Source organism: Prionailurus bengalensis, chromosome C1 (genome assembly GCF_016509475.1).
Source record: "Prionailurus bengalensis isolate Pbe53 chromosome C1, Fcat_Pben_1.1_paternal_pri, whole genome shotgun sequence".
Classification (NCBI taxonomy): Eukaryota; Metazoa; Chordata; class Mammalia; order Carnivora; family Felidae; genus Prionailurus; species Prionailurus bengalensis.
This window is the reverse complement of record NC_057345.1, coordinates 81,139,575-81,158,374: the sequence shown is the minus strand read 5'-3', so window position 1 is coordinate 81,158,374 and position 18,800 is coordinate 81,139,575. Positions and strand designations below refer to the sequence as shown.

At 41.9% G+C, this 18,800-nt stretch overlaps 1 protein-coding gene across 2 annotated transcripts in view; it reads left to right on the top strand.

The window, feature by feature from the left end:
- Positions 1–11,281: 11,281 nt before the first annotated feature.
- Positions 11,282–18,800, top strand: part of ALG14 (ALG14 UDP-N-acetylglucosaminyltransferase subunit) — a 102,131-nt gene continuing 94,612 nt past the window's right edge. Inside the window, exons 1-2 of one of the 2 annotated variants that reach the window (XM_043575628.1) lie at positions 11,282–11,545; positions 17,818–17,969. In XM_043575628.1, the coding sequence (XP_043431563.1) occupies positions 11,407–11,545; positions 17,818–17,969 (291 nt within the window). In that variant the 5' untranslated portion in view covers positions 11,282–11,406. The remainder of the gene's footprint in view (positions 11,546–17,817; positions 17,970–18,800) is intronic. The other variant, XM_043575629.1, reaches the window with a different exon arrangement.

The window sequence follows — 18,800 nt, the reverse complement described above, 5'->3', positions numbered from 1 at the left end:
TCAGAACTACTCTTGGATACAGTGGTTGAATCCCACAGTAATGGGGTCCTGGGGCCTCCAGAGACAGTGCCTCCATCTACTCCACTCTCAGTTGCCATGTCTGCATGAGATAGATGGCTTGTTCCCTGGATAATCAGGGATCTAAGCTCGCGTGGAAATGAAGGACCCAAAACATCTCAGCCACAGGTGGACTTTGGGCAAAACCCTTCCTCTTCAGAATATCAATTGTGGGGAGTGGAGGGGGGCAATAAATCAATAGATATGAATGAACCAGAGGAATATGAATCAGCAATAGTAAAATATAAACATTAGGTACTTTTGTTTGGCAGACCAAACTAAAAATAACTCACTTCTACCCCAAACTCCCATAAGAGACCCAGAATCAACAAATTCTACTTAAAGTTGCTGCTGTTTCTGCAAAGTGGAAGAGAAAGTAGCAATCTCTTGTTCTTATACTATAAGGCCAAAATTCTTTAAAGAAAAAAGAATATTTCATGAATAATGGAGAAGAGTGTATTGTCTCTGAGGAAAAGAAGTGCTTCTTGTTGCAATGTGTGCTTACATTTCAGAAGACACAGAGATCACTTTGGTGGGAGACTAACCAACTATCGGAAGATTCACCTTCACCCTCAGTCATGAGACGTAAGCCCATTATCCTCTGGAGCCCCAAATGACTGAGTTAAAAAGAAAAAAAAAAGAATTCTCATTCTGATAAAGTCTGCGGTATTGGGATATGGAAAAAGAAACCAAGAAATAAAGCCTCCTTTGATGGAAAGTGGTTGAATATTTCTGAAGGATGAGAGAGACCGCCAGAATGAGAGACTTAGAAGAAAGAAATGTAAAAAAAAAAAAAAAATGGAGAGGAAGCATCTGAAAATCCCTTTCTTGGGTGGTTTGTCAAGTATTTTCAGAAAGTTATGGCATAGCCATATGGTGGTGGCTGCTAGGGAACACAGGCTAAGATAGGGCAAATCTGACATACCCCATTTATTTGAAAGTTTTATCAGAGAAAGGCTCTGTTTCTTTTTGTAGGAGCAAATCAGGTCTGCTCAAATTCAACCAAGCTCTTAGACACTCAGACACTCTTTGGGTCAGTACACCATAGAGGGATCCATTATGCATAGGACAGTGTCATTCTAGGGCAAGGCCTGTGTCAATCAATACCTATTTCTGTAGCATTGAGAGGGCCATGCTTCCTCCATATGCTGAGAGGAACCCTCCACATGCTAGGAGTCCACAGAATAGGCTGCCTGGCTACATGATGAGGATGACTGCCTCTCAAAAACTGAAATAAAACTGCTCTGTGCTCACCAGAAGGCTTCAGTTCCATGAAATAGCCCAATTGCATAGAAATAGACTGGGAGTGGAAAAACACTCTGGCAAAAGTGTAAAAGGTGTGGTTAAAGACTGGAGTGCCATTTTCATGTGGTTGGGCTGTGCCTGGCTGGTAGTTTCAAGGAGTTATGCTGAGCCAGACTGATTGAGGGAGGGTTTTATTGATTTTGCTTTTATTTTTTTAATGGGAGAGACTTGAGCTTTATAGGCTAAGGATAAAGACACAGCGAGTCAGTGGTTACATATTCAGGAAAGACAGGGCATAATTGATGGAGGACACTGACCATAAAAGGTTTTATTTAGTTTATAGCATTTGTTCAGAAAGGGAAATTTAAAGATTCTTTTAAATTTCCAAGTTAAGATGCAGTTATTCCACAGTTCCCTAGGTAAATACTAATTAAGTATTACAAAGTCGTAAGACTTTCTCAGGTTCATTTAAGTTGTCTTTTAACTTACTCCAAAACAAATACAACCAGCAAAGTCCCATGGGAGTACTAGTGTGGCGAAGGGAATCTTAAGTTTGGGAAACAGCTAAGTCATCTGAGATTTCTATCAAAAGCTGTTGTTGGTAAATTAACAAGCCTGTTTGTAACCAATTGAGAAGGGATTCCCAATGAAGAGGGTACCTAATGTTGAGGAAATATGAACAGGATATTAAATAAATCATGGAGATGCTGGGAACAAACAAGGTTAAAGGGCACAGCAAGAGCTATTTACCTGCTGTTGTAAAGTGTATTCACATATTATTTACACAACACTTCCAAGAGAAAATAACACTAACCTTTAAGAAGCACATCTGTATATTTCATTCTTCTTATCCCCTTCTTCTAATGTAACATGTTTTCTGCATTAAGTCCCTTCCCTAGGTAACATCACCATATTCCTGAAGCCACTAGATGGCCACAGTATATCCACAGGAAATCAAATGAAAGCAGCAGCAGTGATGATTTAGCGTGGTAAAGCCTCAACTTCCTCACCTACAAAATAGGGATAATAACAGTGCTTAAGTTCATAGGAGGTAATGAGGGGTAGTTGGGAAAGTACATAAATGCCTACAAAATGGTAGCCTGCATGTTTTATCATGCATGTGAATTTCACACGTTGACCATGTTTTCTCTTCATAGAAAGTTAAGGAATAATGTATAGTCAGATAAGAGAGAAGATATAAATTTGTGTGTTTGACAAGGACAAAGAGCACTGCCGCAGCAAAAAAAGAATTTGGGGGGGCGGTGCTGGGTGGCTCAGTCAGTTAAGCATCCGACTCTTGGTTTCAGCCTAGGTCATGATCTCATGGTGCATGCGTTCAAGACGGGACCTGAACTTTTTGGGCTCCCTCTCTCTGCCCCTCCCCCACTCATGCTCACACATGCACTCTCTCTTCCCTCTCTCAAATAGACATTGAAAAAAAGCATATGGCAATCAAGTTTCAGGGTCTGTAAATAAAGTTAAAAAAAAGAATTTGGGAAAGATATTGTAAAAAGGGCAGATGTACAATGAAGAAGACAAGACAGACTTGATAGACGTGCCAGGCAGAGGCTTTGCGGGGAAGGAGGGTTTGGATGAGAAGAAAACTAATTCACAAGATTTCAAAGACAAACAGTGTTTAGTACAGAAACAGAGTTGTTTCTGATTTTATTTATAGGTCTCAAACTGGAAATATGGTAACTGAAAGGAGCTTTTACTGCTGTGGTTGTCATTAATAAACAGTACGACATGGTGTGATACCATGATTGTCTGGAAATGTATTTTTAAATGAGATTTTAATGTCTAGTTAAATTTGGAAATGATAAGGCATTTTGTGTGTATAGGGCTAGGGCAAGGAATTTATAAAGATATCTGGAAAGATGTATCTGAGATAAGTGAACATAAGGTAAGGCAATAAAATTAGTGTGTCTAGTAATTTCACTGCAAATTTATCTTTTTAAAAAAAATTTTTTTAACGTTTATTTATTTTTGAGACAGAAAGAGACAGACCATGAACGGGGGAGGGTCAGAGAGAGAGGGAGACACAGAATCTGAAACAGGCTCAAGGCTCTGAGCAGTCAGCACAGAGCCCGATGTGGGGCTCGAACTCACGGACCGCGAGATCATGACCTGAGCCAATGTCGGCCGCTTAACCGACTAAGCCACCCAGGCGCCCCCACTGCAAATTTATTTTAAAAAGGCATGAATCAAGAGTGATTATACACAGAGAGACAGACAGACAGATATCTATTTAACCTGGTATCATTTTGGAATGCAGTTGGACAAAAATCTAGAAAACAGAGAAGCAACTCTTTACTGGAATATGAAAGAGCCACTGAAAAAAAAAATTTTTTTGGTTGGCTCTAAGCCCGACATGGATCTTGAACTCACAACTCCTAGATCAAGAGTTCAGTTTCACCAACTGAATCTGCCAAGTACCCCTGAAAAAGCCACATTTTAAAAATCCTTTGCCTGCTATTTAGTTCTAATTTTATAAAGGAAAAGTTAGTCATAGTAAATAGCATTATATTTCTATCTTCCTTCCTTTGGTATATATAGCACAACAGCTGGTGTAAATAAATGATGAATACTTTTAATGATACTGTAGAAGGGAAGAGTGTGAGCCTTTTGGAATTCTGACTGCCAATTCCTGGCTGTGTGACCCAGAGCGAATGATCTCTCTATACCTTAATGTCTTCATTTGTAAAATGGTATCATTATAATGCCTACCTTGTAGGGTTATTGTGAGAATTAGTTAATTCATGCTCCAAGTGCCTGCATACAGTAAGCACACAATAAATGCCAATTACGTATTAACAATTGCCTTAGCCTTCAAGGGTTAGCATTCAAGGAATCCTAGCAAGTGGCTTTATCCAGGAAAGAGTGCAATGTAAACATATATTAGTATATCTCACAAGGACTTGGCTATAATGCAGATCATTTGGGTTGTACGGGGACAATTTCTATCACCTATCCTACCCAACCTTGCAGAACATCTTTAATGGTAAGGCATACTACCATCAGTCCTGGTGTTCACAGTTCTGTCTGTGGCCCACACTAAGAACTCCCTTCCAGCTTTACCCTACCATGTCATGGGCAAACATAATGCTGACCAAAGCGGTCTTTCTGGCTCTTGCAGAACAGCTTCAGTCTTCTTTATCCCGCACTTTACTACCCTCATTAGGATTGAAGATTGTTGAACTCTGGTGGGAAGGGGCCTACCTGCCAGGGTCCCTAGTGGCCCATACTCCAAGCAGTCCATGAAAGCATGGGTTGGGTGGCTTTTCTCTAGGAGGCCCTGTCAAGAGGTGTGCAGTTCACATAGTCAGGCTCATTGTTAAGTCACTGCTTGGGTATTAACTCTTACTGCCTTACCACTGTACCCCCAGCAAGTTGCACATACTAGGTACTAGTAGAACTGAACTGAAATGAATTGAGAGCCTGCCCTCATCCCTATTTACTTCAATGCCCAGAAGCCTTCCAGATTAACCATTATCATCCTGATTCTTACCTCCACGGTTATTTGTAAATTCCCCCAATCTGAACCAACTCGCATTCCTCACCACCCTTCAAACCCTTTCACCAAATTCTTTGAAACCTCCTAATCTGTAACCTGCAAACCCCTCCTACACCTTCAACTTCTTTCTGAATGACTTCTCCACTTCCCGGCAGAAGATGAAGACTTGCTCTCCCACATTTCCTCAATACGTCTCTCAAATAGAGGCCATTTGTTTCTCACACCTCCACAGAAGGCGGGGAAACTCAATTCACATCACTGCCTCCAAGCCACTGGTCTCCTTCCTTCAAAAGCTCTAGCTCCTCTGAAGTTCTTCTCATGCAGTTGTACTTCCCCAACAGGACAGAGATGGTACATTTGTATAAAGTTGAAGATGATTTAACAAAGGGACTATTTACAGAGGTGTGAATGAGGTAAAGAAAGCACGAGAAATAGTGCAGGGATTCAGGGCTGGTAACAGTGGAACTCTTACCACCCCTTGGCCTGAAGGAACAAGGAAAGGAAGATCTGGGGCCCAGAAGGAGAGAGGTGCGTAGAAGTCATGTTGAAGAGCAGAAATCTCCCATTCAGGGACACGGCCTCCCTGCATCAGATCTGCTGAGGCTCTCCATTGGCCAAACCCAACTAGAACCAGAGAGCAAGGAAAACTGTTGATTGAATCCATAGGTTTCAGCTCCCATGGCTCTGAGTGGGGTGGAGAAGCGTGAATCTTGAGGGACAAATGGAAGATAATCCAGCTTATACCCAAAGTTCTTTTTGGTTGCTCTCATCTTCCAAACTCTTACTTTTTGAAGACTTGAGCTCATTATCGTCCTCTCCACCCCTTAGTGACTGCAGCATCCATGTGTGTGGCCCCCCCATATCTTTTTCATCCATTTTTATAGTCATACCCTAAAAACTACTACCAATAATAACACAACAGTGACTTCAAGCATCCCACTCTCTGACCACCACCACTTGTCTCTACAGTTCACTGGCTCTAGTTCTTTCATTGCAATTTTCAACCTTCTTTTGGCCTCCAACCCCCTGACCTCACAGTCTGCCACTATTCCTCCACTCTCCTACCTTTATTCTCCTGTCTTCACTTCCCACTACATGCAGAGAAAGTTCCATGGACCTCACCCCCTTGAGAAGAACCTTATCTCGCTAAAATATTCACCTGCCAAAAATCTAACTTTGGTTAAAGCCAACAATCTGCCTTTTCCAGTAGGGGGAAAAAGACATAAAATTAGGCTGACTGGTTTCTCTCTAAATTTGTTATCACAAGCTTCAAATGGACATTCCAATCTGCCCAGAAATCCTACGCTGATCCTAATGAATATGCCAATTACTTTTCAAGACAATTATTTCATATCTTCTTTCTCCTCAAGCCTCTCATACTCTGTACTCCCACCTCAACACCCTCATCTATTTACCACCAATTCTATAAACCTCTCAGTACCTGCATTATGTCCCTGCAGGATATGACAAGGGTCCCTCCTTCTATCAAAGCCCAACCACCTCCACTTGTGCTGTACATTCCAACGCTTTTCATCTTTTGAAGAATTTTGTTCCTATTCTCATTCCCTTTCTCTCCTGCATCAACTTTCCTCCACTGGATCATTTTATTTTTTTTAATCTTTATTTATTTTTGAGAGAGACAGAGACAGAGTGTAAGTGGCGGAGGAACAGAGAGAGAGGGAGACACAGAATCAGCAGCAGGCTCCAGGCTGTCAGCACAAAGCCCAACTCAGGGCTCGAACTCACTCGAACTGTGAGATCATGACCTGAGCCGAAGTCGGATGCTTAACTTACTGAGCCACCCAGGCGCCCCTCCACTGGATCATTTTAAAAAGCAAATGAGTATGTCCAGTAACTCCCATATTAAGAAAATAAGTTTCCTCAATTCCAAATTCTCTTTCATTTCCCATCCAGTTTATCCATTACCTTTCAAAGAAAAACTTGAAGTAATTGTCTACAGACATTGATTTTCTTCATCTTCCATTGACTCTTCTGCCCATTTCCAACTGCTTTCTATAACCACCATTTCATGGAAATGCTACTCCTGTTTAGATCCTCAGTGACTAGCTTGTTTTCAAGTCATTGTGTCCTACCTATGAACAGCATATGACATAGCTGACTGCATTCCCATTCTTTTTTTTAATAAAATTTTTAAAAATTTATTTATTTTTGAGAGACAGGGAGAGACAGAAAACAAGTGGGGGAGGAACAGAGAGAGAAGGAGACACAGAATCCAAAGCAGGCTCCAGGCTCCAAGCTGTCAGCACAGAGCCCAAAGTGGGGCTCAAACGCACAAACCGTGAGATCATGACCTGAGTGAAAGTCAGATGCTTAACCGACTGAGCCACCCAGGTGCCCCTGCATTCCCATTCTTGAATCATTTTCCTCTCTTGGTTTTGTGGACACCACCCTTTCCTGATTTTCCTCTATCTCCCTGGCTTTCCCTTCTCTATCTTCCTTGCTGGCTAAATCTCCTTTATTAGACCTCAAAATGTTGATGACCCCATACTCTTCTCAATCCTGAGCTGTCCAATATAGTAGCACCTATCCACATGTGTCTATCTAAAATTAAAATAATTTAAATGAAATAAAATTAAAATCAAGTTCCTCAATTGTACTAACCACATTTCAAGTGCTCAGTAGGTGCATGTAGATAGTGGACAACATGGACGTAAAACCTTTCCATGAAAGCAGAAAGTTCTATTGCACAGGTCTGACCTATACTCCCTCCCTAGGTAATCTCACTCATTCCCATGGCTTTCAGCACCATGTTTATGCTGAGTTCTAAATTTATACCTCTAGCTCTGACCCAAGCTTTAGATTTGTACATGAAACTACCTATTTGACATAACCACTTGGATGTCTAACAGGTTATTCAAAATAACATCCAAACCAGAACACTTCATTTTCATCCTCTCCTCCCCTTTCTCTACCCACAAAAGGCTTGTTTCTCTTCCTGTCTATTCTTAGCAAATGACACCATCCAACCAGTTTTGAGGTGAAAACTCTAGAAGCCATCTTGATCCCCAATATCTAATCCATCAACAAGTCTTAATGACTCTATCCATAAAATATATCTCAAATCTACCCTCTTCTATTTCCGCTGTCATCTTTCTAATCTAAGTTTCTTGTCTGGGCTATTGTCCTGTCCTATTCATATGAGATCCTCTGTACCTAAATCTGGCACATAGCAGGTTCTGAGTATTCAGTATAATCCTACTGAATAGTGCAAAATAATCCTAACTTTTAAAATATTCATGAATTACAGATATTTGCCAAAGAAACTTAAGAAAATAGAGTTAAGAAGATAATAAAAATCACTTCCCACAGACTTTACTTAAAATTAGTTATGGCTCAAAATTATTATTCATTTTGTCAATTATTCATACATTTTTCGTGCTTTCACAGCATACAATTTACTTTCATCTATCTGTAATTTGCATTGTCAGTGCAACTTACCTGCCCAAGAGGAATTTTAGTTACTGCCTCTTGCCACTAAGCGTTGCCTTTCCTGATTAATCCAGGACAGCTCCTTGACCTTGTGATTATCTATACATTTTGCACCTGTCGCAGCCCAATAGACATTGATTTTGCTCAGGAGTTCCCAACTTCGTTCCTGTCCCTGCCTGCCACCTAGCTCCTCTCTGCATTCCTCAGCTTTCTTGTCAGGAACACTGAACAGTTTGACCCTAGCCTTAATTCAGAATAACTCAACCAATAACTCTAAACAATGTCTGCTACTCTACCTCCATTCACTCCGTTTATTGGCAGCCCCTAAATGCTTGATCATCTCCATTCATTCCAGCTGCATGCCAATGTGGTCAAGCTGATATTTCCTACAGATACAGGTAACTACAAAAGTGAGGAGATGGGGTAAAGGAGAATGCATGGGTGTCTTCTGAGACCTGCAGTCTAGTAATTATTAATATGCTTGACATCTACGTTGCCTGTGTCGGGTTACAAAGCCGTCTGGAACACAACAGTCTCACAGCAATCCAAACACTATTATTTGCCTAACCAACAATCATCTCTCCTCTACTCTCTTCGAACTTCTTCTCTCCAAGAGAATGACCATTGTGTTCTGTACCCACCCTCCATCAAATAGCCAGGTACAACAGGTAACCGTACGCCATCCTCCACCCGACCCCAGCCAGCTCTGAGGTATCATTCCTTTTATGAATAATCAAGTGATATAAACACAGCCAGACAGAGTGAAAGAAAGTCTGCTGTGAGGGGTTCCAGAAAAGGTTTCCTCGCCCTTAAAAAAGAGACCCAATGACAAGATAACTTCTTTTTTTTTTTTTTTGGCTCCAGAGATTTCCCCATCTGGATGTAATTTCTAAGACCTTAACATCTTCTTTTAAGTATGAGGGGAGAGTCTTAGGTTGAAACGCTTGTTGGGAATAATAGAGTGGGCAGATGAAAGAAAACTATATCCTTTGTAATATACTTAAGTTGTTTTTTATACCGTGCCAGAGGCCCTACCTCTGGACTTTGAACTATGTATTTATAAGCCCAAGGGATTCTGAATTCATCAAAATTTGATGCACTGAATTCTAAGCCCACAATTATTACTAGCTGAGAAATCTTAGGCAAACTAACTTTTTTTTAATGTTTATTTATTAATTTACTTTGAGAGAGAGAAAGCACGAGTTGGGGAAGGGAAGAGAGAGAGGGAGAGAGAGAATCCCAAGAGCACAGAGCCTGACGCAGGTCTCAATCTCAGGAATCATGAGATCATGACCTGAGCCGAAATCAAAAGCAAGACACTTGGCCGACTGAGCCACCCACGTGCCCCAAACTATTTGTTATAGAATCCACGTCTTTATCTGTAAAGAGGGAAATAATAATCACTTTTTGGTCTTATTGTAAGGATGTAGGGTTAAGACGATTTGATGGAAGACTGAATATTCCGTGCTGTGAGGTCCATTAGCCAGAAAATGATGCTTTCATATCCCTAAATGTTTTCCGCACTTGCCTAAGGGAAATTGACACACTGGTTAAATAACCTGATCCCAGGCCTCTCTTAAAAGACTGCATTTTAGAAGACACATTCTAGGGGCACCTGAGCGGCTCAGTTGGTTGAGTGTCTGACTTCAGCTCAGATCATGATCTCATGGTTTACGAGTTCAAGCCCCACATGAGGCTCTGTGCTGAGAGTTCAGAGCCTGGAGCCTGCTTCAGATTCTGTGTCTCCATCTCTCTCTGCCCCTTCTCTGCTCATGCTCCATCTCCCTCTGTCTCAAAAATAACTAAACATTAAAAGACACATTTTAGGGGTGCCTGAGTGGCTCAGTTGGTTATGCATCTGACTCTTGATTTTGGCTCACGTTATGATCTCATGGTTCCTATGATCGAGTGCCGACAGCACGGAGGCTGCTAAGGATTCTCTCTCTCTGCCCTTCCCCCATTTGCTCATTTGCTCTCGCTCTCAAAATAAGTAAATAAACATTTTTTAAAAAATTTTAAAAAGGGAAGACACATGCTAGGCTCTAGGCAAATGTGATAATCGAGCAAGTCTGAGCTTAGCAAAGGAATACACAATGTAACACTCCTATGAAGCAGGAGTTAGGATTTCTGATTTCTAAACCTAGATTTGCCACTGTTTCACTTGAGCAGTCTGTTTCATCTTTCAGGACCTGTTTATCTGTACACTTGTCCTATCTAACCTATAGGTCTGTACTGGACTGAAGGCAAATTACACTTGGGGTGAAGGGACTTCTGTAATCTCAGTATTTTTATATTGCTGCCATGTGGATTAAATAGACAACAAAAATGAGCAAAATTGGAGCTGGGGGAGGTTTTGGCTTTGTAGTAACTGAATACTAATTGTAGGACGCTGCCTTCTCTATTCTGCTACCTTGAGCCACTGAGCGTCCACTCTTCTCAGGACCATGGCATAACTGGAGGTGATCACCCTCTGCCACTCTGATCACACTGAGATCTGAGAAAATGCCTAGAAAAAGTTAAATACACGAGTGTTCGGAAAGAGATTCAGATGAGGGCCCTCAATTCAACTTTTTGTACTTTTTGTACTTTTATAGGCAAGCACAGTAATGTCTGCATGTGCAACAGAAACATTTTCCTTGGCAGAGAGAGAGAGAGAGAGAGAGAGAGAGAGAGAGGGAGAGAGCAAGGAAGACAAAAAAAAAAAAAAAAAAAAAAGAGGAAGAAGGAAAGGGGAGAGGAGAGAAAAGAGAAGAAAAAAGGCTTTATGTGCTATTGGCCTCAGGTGGAATTCACAGTTAGTGGCGCTGGAACACCTCCTAACTTGGGAGCTCTGGGGCCTTTAGGGCGCACAGGCGGCCTGACTTCTTCACGGGGGAAAATCACACTTTTGCGCTTTACTTGCCGAATTTCACTTTGTGCTTGGACGGCAGCAGCGCAGAATCCGGGAGGCAAGCCATCAAACTCCTCGGGGCTGGGGCTTCCGCGTCTCGCCCCGAACTCCTCCCAGCGTAGACAAGCCCCGCCCATCAAGAGGGTCGCCACGCCCTGGTTGAGTCTCCACAGCGCCCGTACTTGTTGAACTTTGACCTCGTCTCAGAGGCCGCACGGGTGGGGGCTGTACGTATGTGTCGTAGCTACGCATGGTTAGCGTCCTTATTCTAGCCGCGGCGGGAGCTGCGGTGGCCGTGCTTCTTCTGGCACTGCGGCTGTGGGTAGTGCTCCATTCTCGGGTCCTTGAGCCCCGTCAGTCTCTCAGTCTCTTGGTGGTGGCTGGGTCCGGTAAGTAGTGGGGCGTGGGTCGGTGACTACAAACCCCAGAGTGCACCGCGACGCTCTCCTCTGGTCTCCTTAGCACTTTTGGAGCATTGCATGCTGCAATTTGTAGTTTCCCTGCGTTACCGGAACCGGTCAGCCCGGCCAGGGCGAAATGCTGGTTTGCTGATGCGGCCCAGGCATCTTTTAATGACAAATGAGTAACTTACGCTTGTCTATAATTGAGCTTCCCTATAGCGTATATTTTTCTAACAAATTATTATATTACTATATTATGTATATTGAACGGAGGGGACGCAGCAGCTTTATGATGCCAGCTTGCAATTTTCCTGAGTAGTAAAAGCTGTTTTGCGTTGTTAATCTAGGCATGTTGTGTTTCGTTTAGAAATCACGAACACTGCATGATAAATGAAGCAAAGTGAATTGCCACATTTATAAATACACAAAATCCATGAGGATAGAAACAACTATCTCCTGATCATAGAACAATACACGTTTCAGAATATTGTGTCACAGTATGAACAACAAGCTGTCCTATCGGGTAGTACAGTCAAAACAGAGATTACCAGCTCTGTAGGCGTTTACAATTTGAAACGGTCTAGTTCTGACAGAGACACATATATTGTGTATATTTAGAAATGCTAGGAGATTGCATCCAGATACAATAATAATTTTAGTATGAGCAAATGTTGTAAACTTATGTTCAAGTATAATTCATTACATTATTCGCTTAATCACGTGGAGATTTAGGAGAGACCAGGTATTATGCTAAACTCTGGAAATAACAGAACTAATACTACTACTTACGGTGGAGTAGTGACTGTGTCCCAAGCAGTGTGAAAGGTGCAAGGGTACGGCAGTGAAGGGAATGGAGATTAGATAAAACTAAAACAAAAAAACAGAATAGGTAATTGCTGTAATCTGGGACATACAGACTGCTATGGAAGTCTTCAGGAAGGGCACCGCTTTATCTGAATGTGAGACCGGAAAATTCTGGGAAGAAGTGCTGTCTAAACTGAGACTTGAGAGATGACCAGGAAAGGGGAGCTGGGGCTTTGAGGACTGGAAGGGTGTGAAAAGAAGTTGATAGCACTTGCAAGGGCTGGCGGTGGGAGGGCACTGTTGCTTTGAGTTCAACGTGGAGAGGTAAACGAGGCGCAGATCCTGAAGAGCATTGTAAACCATGCTCTATAAAGCTATTAGCACTACTCCATTGCTTCGTTCCATGTAGGGGTTAGGAACACAGGTTCTAGATTGACAAAATCCTGGAGTGGAGTCACATCTTTGCCACTTAGTGACTTGGTGATCTTGGGCAAATTATTTAACCTCAATGAGCCTTCTGTTTCCACCTTAAAAAATACGGGATGAGAAGAGGTGAAGAGAGATTAAGTATAGAAGTATTAAAAGGGTTTAGCAAAGTGCTTGGCATATAGTAAGCATTTAAAAAAAAATTAGAGAGAGAGAGAGAGCTAGCGTGCATGTCAGGTCAGGGCAGAGGGAGAAAGAGAATCTCAAGCAGCCTCCATGCTCAGCGCAGGGCCCAAGTCAGAGCTCAATCTCAGGACTGTGAGATCATGACCTGAGCCCAAATCAAGAGTCAGATGCTTAACTGACTGAGCCACCTAGGCACCCCATTTAGTAAATGGTGACTGTCATTAGTCCTGGTAGCAAAGGATCTTTTAAAACACTTTTGAGTGGAGAGTGACCCAATTAAATCTAAGCTTTTACATAGATCATTCAGCCTGCATTGTCAAGGGAATGTTTTGACAAAGATTGAAGTAGGGAGACAAGTAGGAACATTTTGAATAATTCAGATGACAAATGATGACAGCCTAACTAGGGTGATGGGTTTGGGGATGGAGAGAAGTATATGCATTTAAATAAGATTTAGGAGATAAAAAAATCACAGATCTTGTGGTTTGAAAGTAGGAAGTAAGGAAAGGAAAGGTTCAGGAATGATGTCCAGGTGTCTGTCTTGAACAAATGGATGAATGGATGTTACCGCCATTCATTTGACAGTATTAGATTTGGTGGACTGAGAACCAAAATTAAGACTGATAATTACTCTGGCAAATGGTCCTTGTCATTCAAACCATTCAGGGTAGGGAGAGGTCAAGGCCCTCAAAGAATCATCCAAGTCAAAGAAAGACTTATATTCAGATGAACAGTTTAACACTTCATGCCCAAAATGTTGGAGGAGGGGGAAGGCATTTTCACTGTTTACCTTGACTACCAAAAAAGTAGTCTTTAGATACCATAAAACGTTATGAATCAACCACTTACATTCAAAGAACATCAATCAAAATTACTACTTTTCCTTGAAACAACATATGATCTCCAAATTTTAGATTTAATATCAAATGCTCATCTACCCATTCATTCGATAATAGGAGTGCCTACTGTTTTCTAAGCACTGGAGATACAGTAGTAATAAAATGAACAGAAGTCCCTGCCGTCATGTCATGGTTGAGCAAGGGTAGGGGGAGACAAAAACAAAAGAAATAAATAGATTTCATATTAAATTATATGGTGATAAATACTAGGGGGTAGGGAGGGGGATTGCATTTTAGAATTGTAAGGGAAAGCCTCCTTGGGGGAATGACAGGATGTCCAACAGCAGGGAGGCCACAGTGGCTGGAGTAGACTTAAAACTGGGTAGAAGCAGATGAGGCCCATAAGGTAACAAATTAAGGGGTTAGATTACAAGATGACTTTTATTCCATGTGAGAAGGGAAGCCACAGGAGGGTTTTGAGCAGAGGTAAATTCATTTGATCAACTCTTTCTAATAGGGTCACAGTGGATGCTGTGTTGAGAATAGATGGATGTAGACACTTGAATAGACAAATGGAGCTGGGGGAGCAGACCAGGAAGCTATGGTCATAATCAATGTGAGTAATATGGCTTGGAGCTGGGTAGGAGCAAAGGAGATGGAGAGAAGAGATTGGATTCTGGGTGGATTTTTTTAAATACAATTTATTGTCAAATTGGCTGACATACAACACCCAGTGCTCATCCCAACGAGTGCCCTCCTCAATGCCCGTCACTCATTTTCCCCTCTCTCCCACCCCCGTGTCCACCCTCAGTTTGTTCTCTGTATTTCAGAGTCTCTTGTGGTTTGCCTCCCTCCCTCTCTGTAACTATTTTCTCCCCTTCCCTTCCCCCACGGTCTTCTGTTAAGTTTCTTAAGATCCACATATGAGTGAAAACATATGATACCTGTCCTTCTCTGACTTATTTCACTCAGCATAATACCTTCTAGTGTCATCCACATTGCTGCAAATGGCCAGATTTCATTCTTTCTCATTGCCAGGTAGTATTCCATTATATACATAAACCACATCTTCTTTATCCATTCGTCAATTGATGGACATTTGGGCTCTTTCCATAATTTGGCTATTGTTGAAAGTGCTGCTATAAACATTGGAGTACATGTGCCCCTATGCATCAGCACTCCTGTACCCTTTGGGTAAATTCCTAGTAGTGCTATTGCTGGGCCACAGGGTAGATCTATTTTTAATTTTTTTGATGAACCTCCACACTGTTTTCCAGAGTGGCTTCACCAGTTTGCATTCCCACCAACACTGCAAGAGGGTTCCCGTTTCTCCACATCCTTGCCAGCATCTGTAGTTTCCTGATTTGTTCATTTTAGCCATTCTGACCAGTGTGAGGTGGTGTCTCAGTGTGGCTTTGATTTTTATTTCCCTGATGATGAGTGACATTGAGCATTATGTAAGGTAGAACTGAGAAGATTTTGTTCCCAAAGAATATATCTTAATAAAAGAGTAAAATGGAAGACAAGGCCCATCATTGTAACGACTTCAGTTGGTGGCAAGGTTAAATCTTCAAAGAATGTATTCAGTAAGTGTTTCCTTTTAAGAAAAGAAAAGACTGTTAAAGCAGGTATAATGAAGTTTTAATTGCAGTGGAAAATGTGGAAATTATCCTTTTTATCCTTAATTGGTCCAGCTGTGAAAGCAAGTACCTACTTTGCAAACCACCACACTTTCTCAAGGCTAAAAACAAAAATACAAAAATGAGCATAAATCAGATGTGTAAATTACATGCCCCAGACACAAAGATGGGTGACAAGTTACAAAGCTAAAGTATGATTCTAATTCCTGAAACTCACACATAATCTATGCCAATTTTATTTCTACATCTAGTCCCTTCTGCAATGTAGAGAGTAATCCTTCCCTTTCTACTATAATAAAATATGTGTATGGGGAGAAACCACACGCTTAATTTGTTCTATATGTCCACTGTTTCACTATCGAAAGCACTTTCTTGCAACAGTAGCAGTGGAAGAGAGTTTAGTAGGTGGGGGGAACAGTGTGACCAGAGACAAGGCGGAGATAACAAGATGAATAGAGAGAATGTTAAGGACATCAACCTGGCTGAGGCTGAGAGATTGTGAAATGAAACTAAATGGGTATGATAGGGCTCGTTGAGAAGGAGTTTGATTGCTTTGCTTAAAAATGCTGCATAGTTAATGCGATAGATTGATGTGCTTTTGTGTTTTTTTTTTTTCATGAAGGAAACCTCAATGTACACAATCGATTTTTGAATTCATGGTTTTGAAATTAAAGCATTAAAATGTTGGAGATTGTACAGTTTCAAACTTTGAACCATTGTTTGGTGAAACTGGTAAATATTTGATGGCCTGCAGTGTGCTGAGACTTCTCTTAGGAGCTGGGGTTACAGTGATGAACAAAAGTCTTCCTTAGGAATCCCCGAGCCCTGCGGGTCAGTGCTCATGCCCCCCTGACATTACTTCGCAGCCCAGAAACCTTCAGTGACAGTTTTTCCATTTTTCAACCTACTTTCCTGATCTGCTTTCACTCTCGTCCTTCTCCCCAGTATTTCCCCCATTCCTTGAGCCCACATCTCAGATTTTGCCATCTCATGTCCTAATGATCCCACCCAGTGGCCTCCCTACTGCTCTGTGTCCATTAGCTTCGGCTTCAGCTTTATCAGGGATCTCCCCTACTCTTACAAGGTTGTTTTCATAACCATTTGCTTGCCTCCCCTCTGCCCTCATTTAAATTTTTCATGCTGTCTTGCATCACTCTTAACATGTCTGTGTGCATTCTTTCCCCTCGTACCAGGCTTCTTTTTTTTATAAAGAATTTTTTTTTTCAACGTTTATTTATTTTTGGGACAGAGAGAGACAGAGCATGAACGGGGGAGGGGCAGAGAGAGAGGGAGACACAGAATTGGAAACAGGCTCCAGGCTCTGAGCCATCAGCCCAGAGCCCGACGCGGGGCTCGAACTCACGGACCGCGAGATCGTGACCTGGCTGAAGTCGGACGCTTAACCGACTGCGCCACCCAGGCGCCCCCCAGGCTTCTTGATAACAGGAGTTGTGTCTTCTACTTCTTTGTGCCTCCTTAGCACCTACTGCTAGTGCCAATTTTATTGTTTTACTTTTATTATCCTCTTCCCCCATATAAAAGCAGTATTTATACAAGGGCATCGATTATTGTTTCCAGATGTTGCTTTTGTCTTTTGAGGAATACATAAAACATAACATTAGTATAGCAGAGCCAAATGGATATGTCCGTTGGGCATTTCTTTCTTCTTTTCAATGTTTATTTCAATTCCAGTTAGTTAACACAGTGTAATATCAGTTTCAGGTGTAAAGTACAATGTACATTCAACACTTCCAGTGCTCATCCAGTGCTCATCACAACAAGTACACTGCTTAATCCCCATCACCTATTTAATTCATCCCCCCACCTGCCTCCCCTCTAATAACCACATTGTGGCATTTTTAATTCTTTAAAATTTTTTTTAAATTTATTTTTGAGGGGCGCCTGGGTGGCGCAGTCGGTTAAGCGTCCGACTTCAGCCAGGTCACGATCTCGCGGTCGGTGAGTTCGAGCCCCGCATCGGGCTCTGGGCTGATGGCTCAGAGCCTGGAGCCTGTTTCCAATTCTGTGTCTCCCTCTCTCTCTGCCCCTCCCCCGTTCATGCTCTGTCTCTCTCTGTCCCAAAAATAAATAAACGTTGAAAAAAAATTTTTTAATTTATTTTTGAAAGAGAGAGAGACACAGAGAGACAGAGTGCAAGCAGGGGAGGGGTAGAGAGAGGGGGAGGCACAGAATCTGAAGTAGGCTCCAGGCTCTGAGCTGTCAACACAGAGCCCGATGCGGGGTTGGAACCCATGAACGCGGAGATCATGACCTGAGCCAAAGTCAGACGCTTAACTAACTGAGCCACCCAGGTGCCCCCACATTGTGGGATTTTTAATCTTAGGCCTTTCAATATTTTTTCCAGGTGGGCACACCACTGAGATCCTGAGGCTGCTTGAGCACCTGTCCAATGCTTACTCTCCCAGACATTATATCATTGCTGATACTGATGAAATGAGTGCCCATAAAATAAATTCTTTTGAACGAAATCGAGCTGATAGAGACCCCAGTACCATGGTAAGTGATCATTTCTATTTCTAAGAAAGTTAAAAGTCATATATTGAGTTTAATTATCTCTGGAAACAATCTTGTGGCACCTCAGTGCCCTGCCCTTACAGGGCAGTCAAATGTTTATTGCTGATGAAATGTATTTCCTCTACTACCAAAAGATAAGACTTCCTTTAAAGTGTATCTTCGAGTGGTAGCTTAATTTGTTATATTCTTTTTTATTCTTGTAAAGGAAGGAAATTATTTTTCAGTTAAGTCCAACTGGGAAAATTGTTTTATTTAAACTTACATAAGACATCCAGTTGATGTGCTTATTGGCTCTTCACTAAAACTTCTTTATCAAGGTCCTGCATTTCTCGATGATTTATCTATGACAACTTCTTTGTCTTCAAATTGTCTTTGTATCTGCCTTTACAATTACTTCTGTACCTCTGGCTGCTCCCTTTAGCATTTTAGTGAGAATTTGGGGTAAAAGAACCCAAGTGAAACTCTGCTTTATCATGAAGGAAACTGGAGCTAGTGCTTGTGTAGATTGTCTCCATCCATCCCTCCTCTGGTGCCTTCCCAGCCATGGGGTGGCAGCAGGTGGTTCAGGAGTGGAAGCTGACCCCGCTCAGGCCCCTCAAAGTGTTTCACTGGGCATTTTGGACTTGGGGACCCAGAAAATGGAGACAGTCTTTCTTTGGGGGCAAACCCTGTGAAAGCTAAGACTTGGGAGCTGCTGGCAGTCATGTTTTCATGTGGTGGGTAAAGACAGACTACAGTTGGAGAAAAGAAGGAAATTAATGCACAGGAAGAATAAAATAAGAAACCAGATGGTGAGTCCTGCCTTTAGTAACT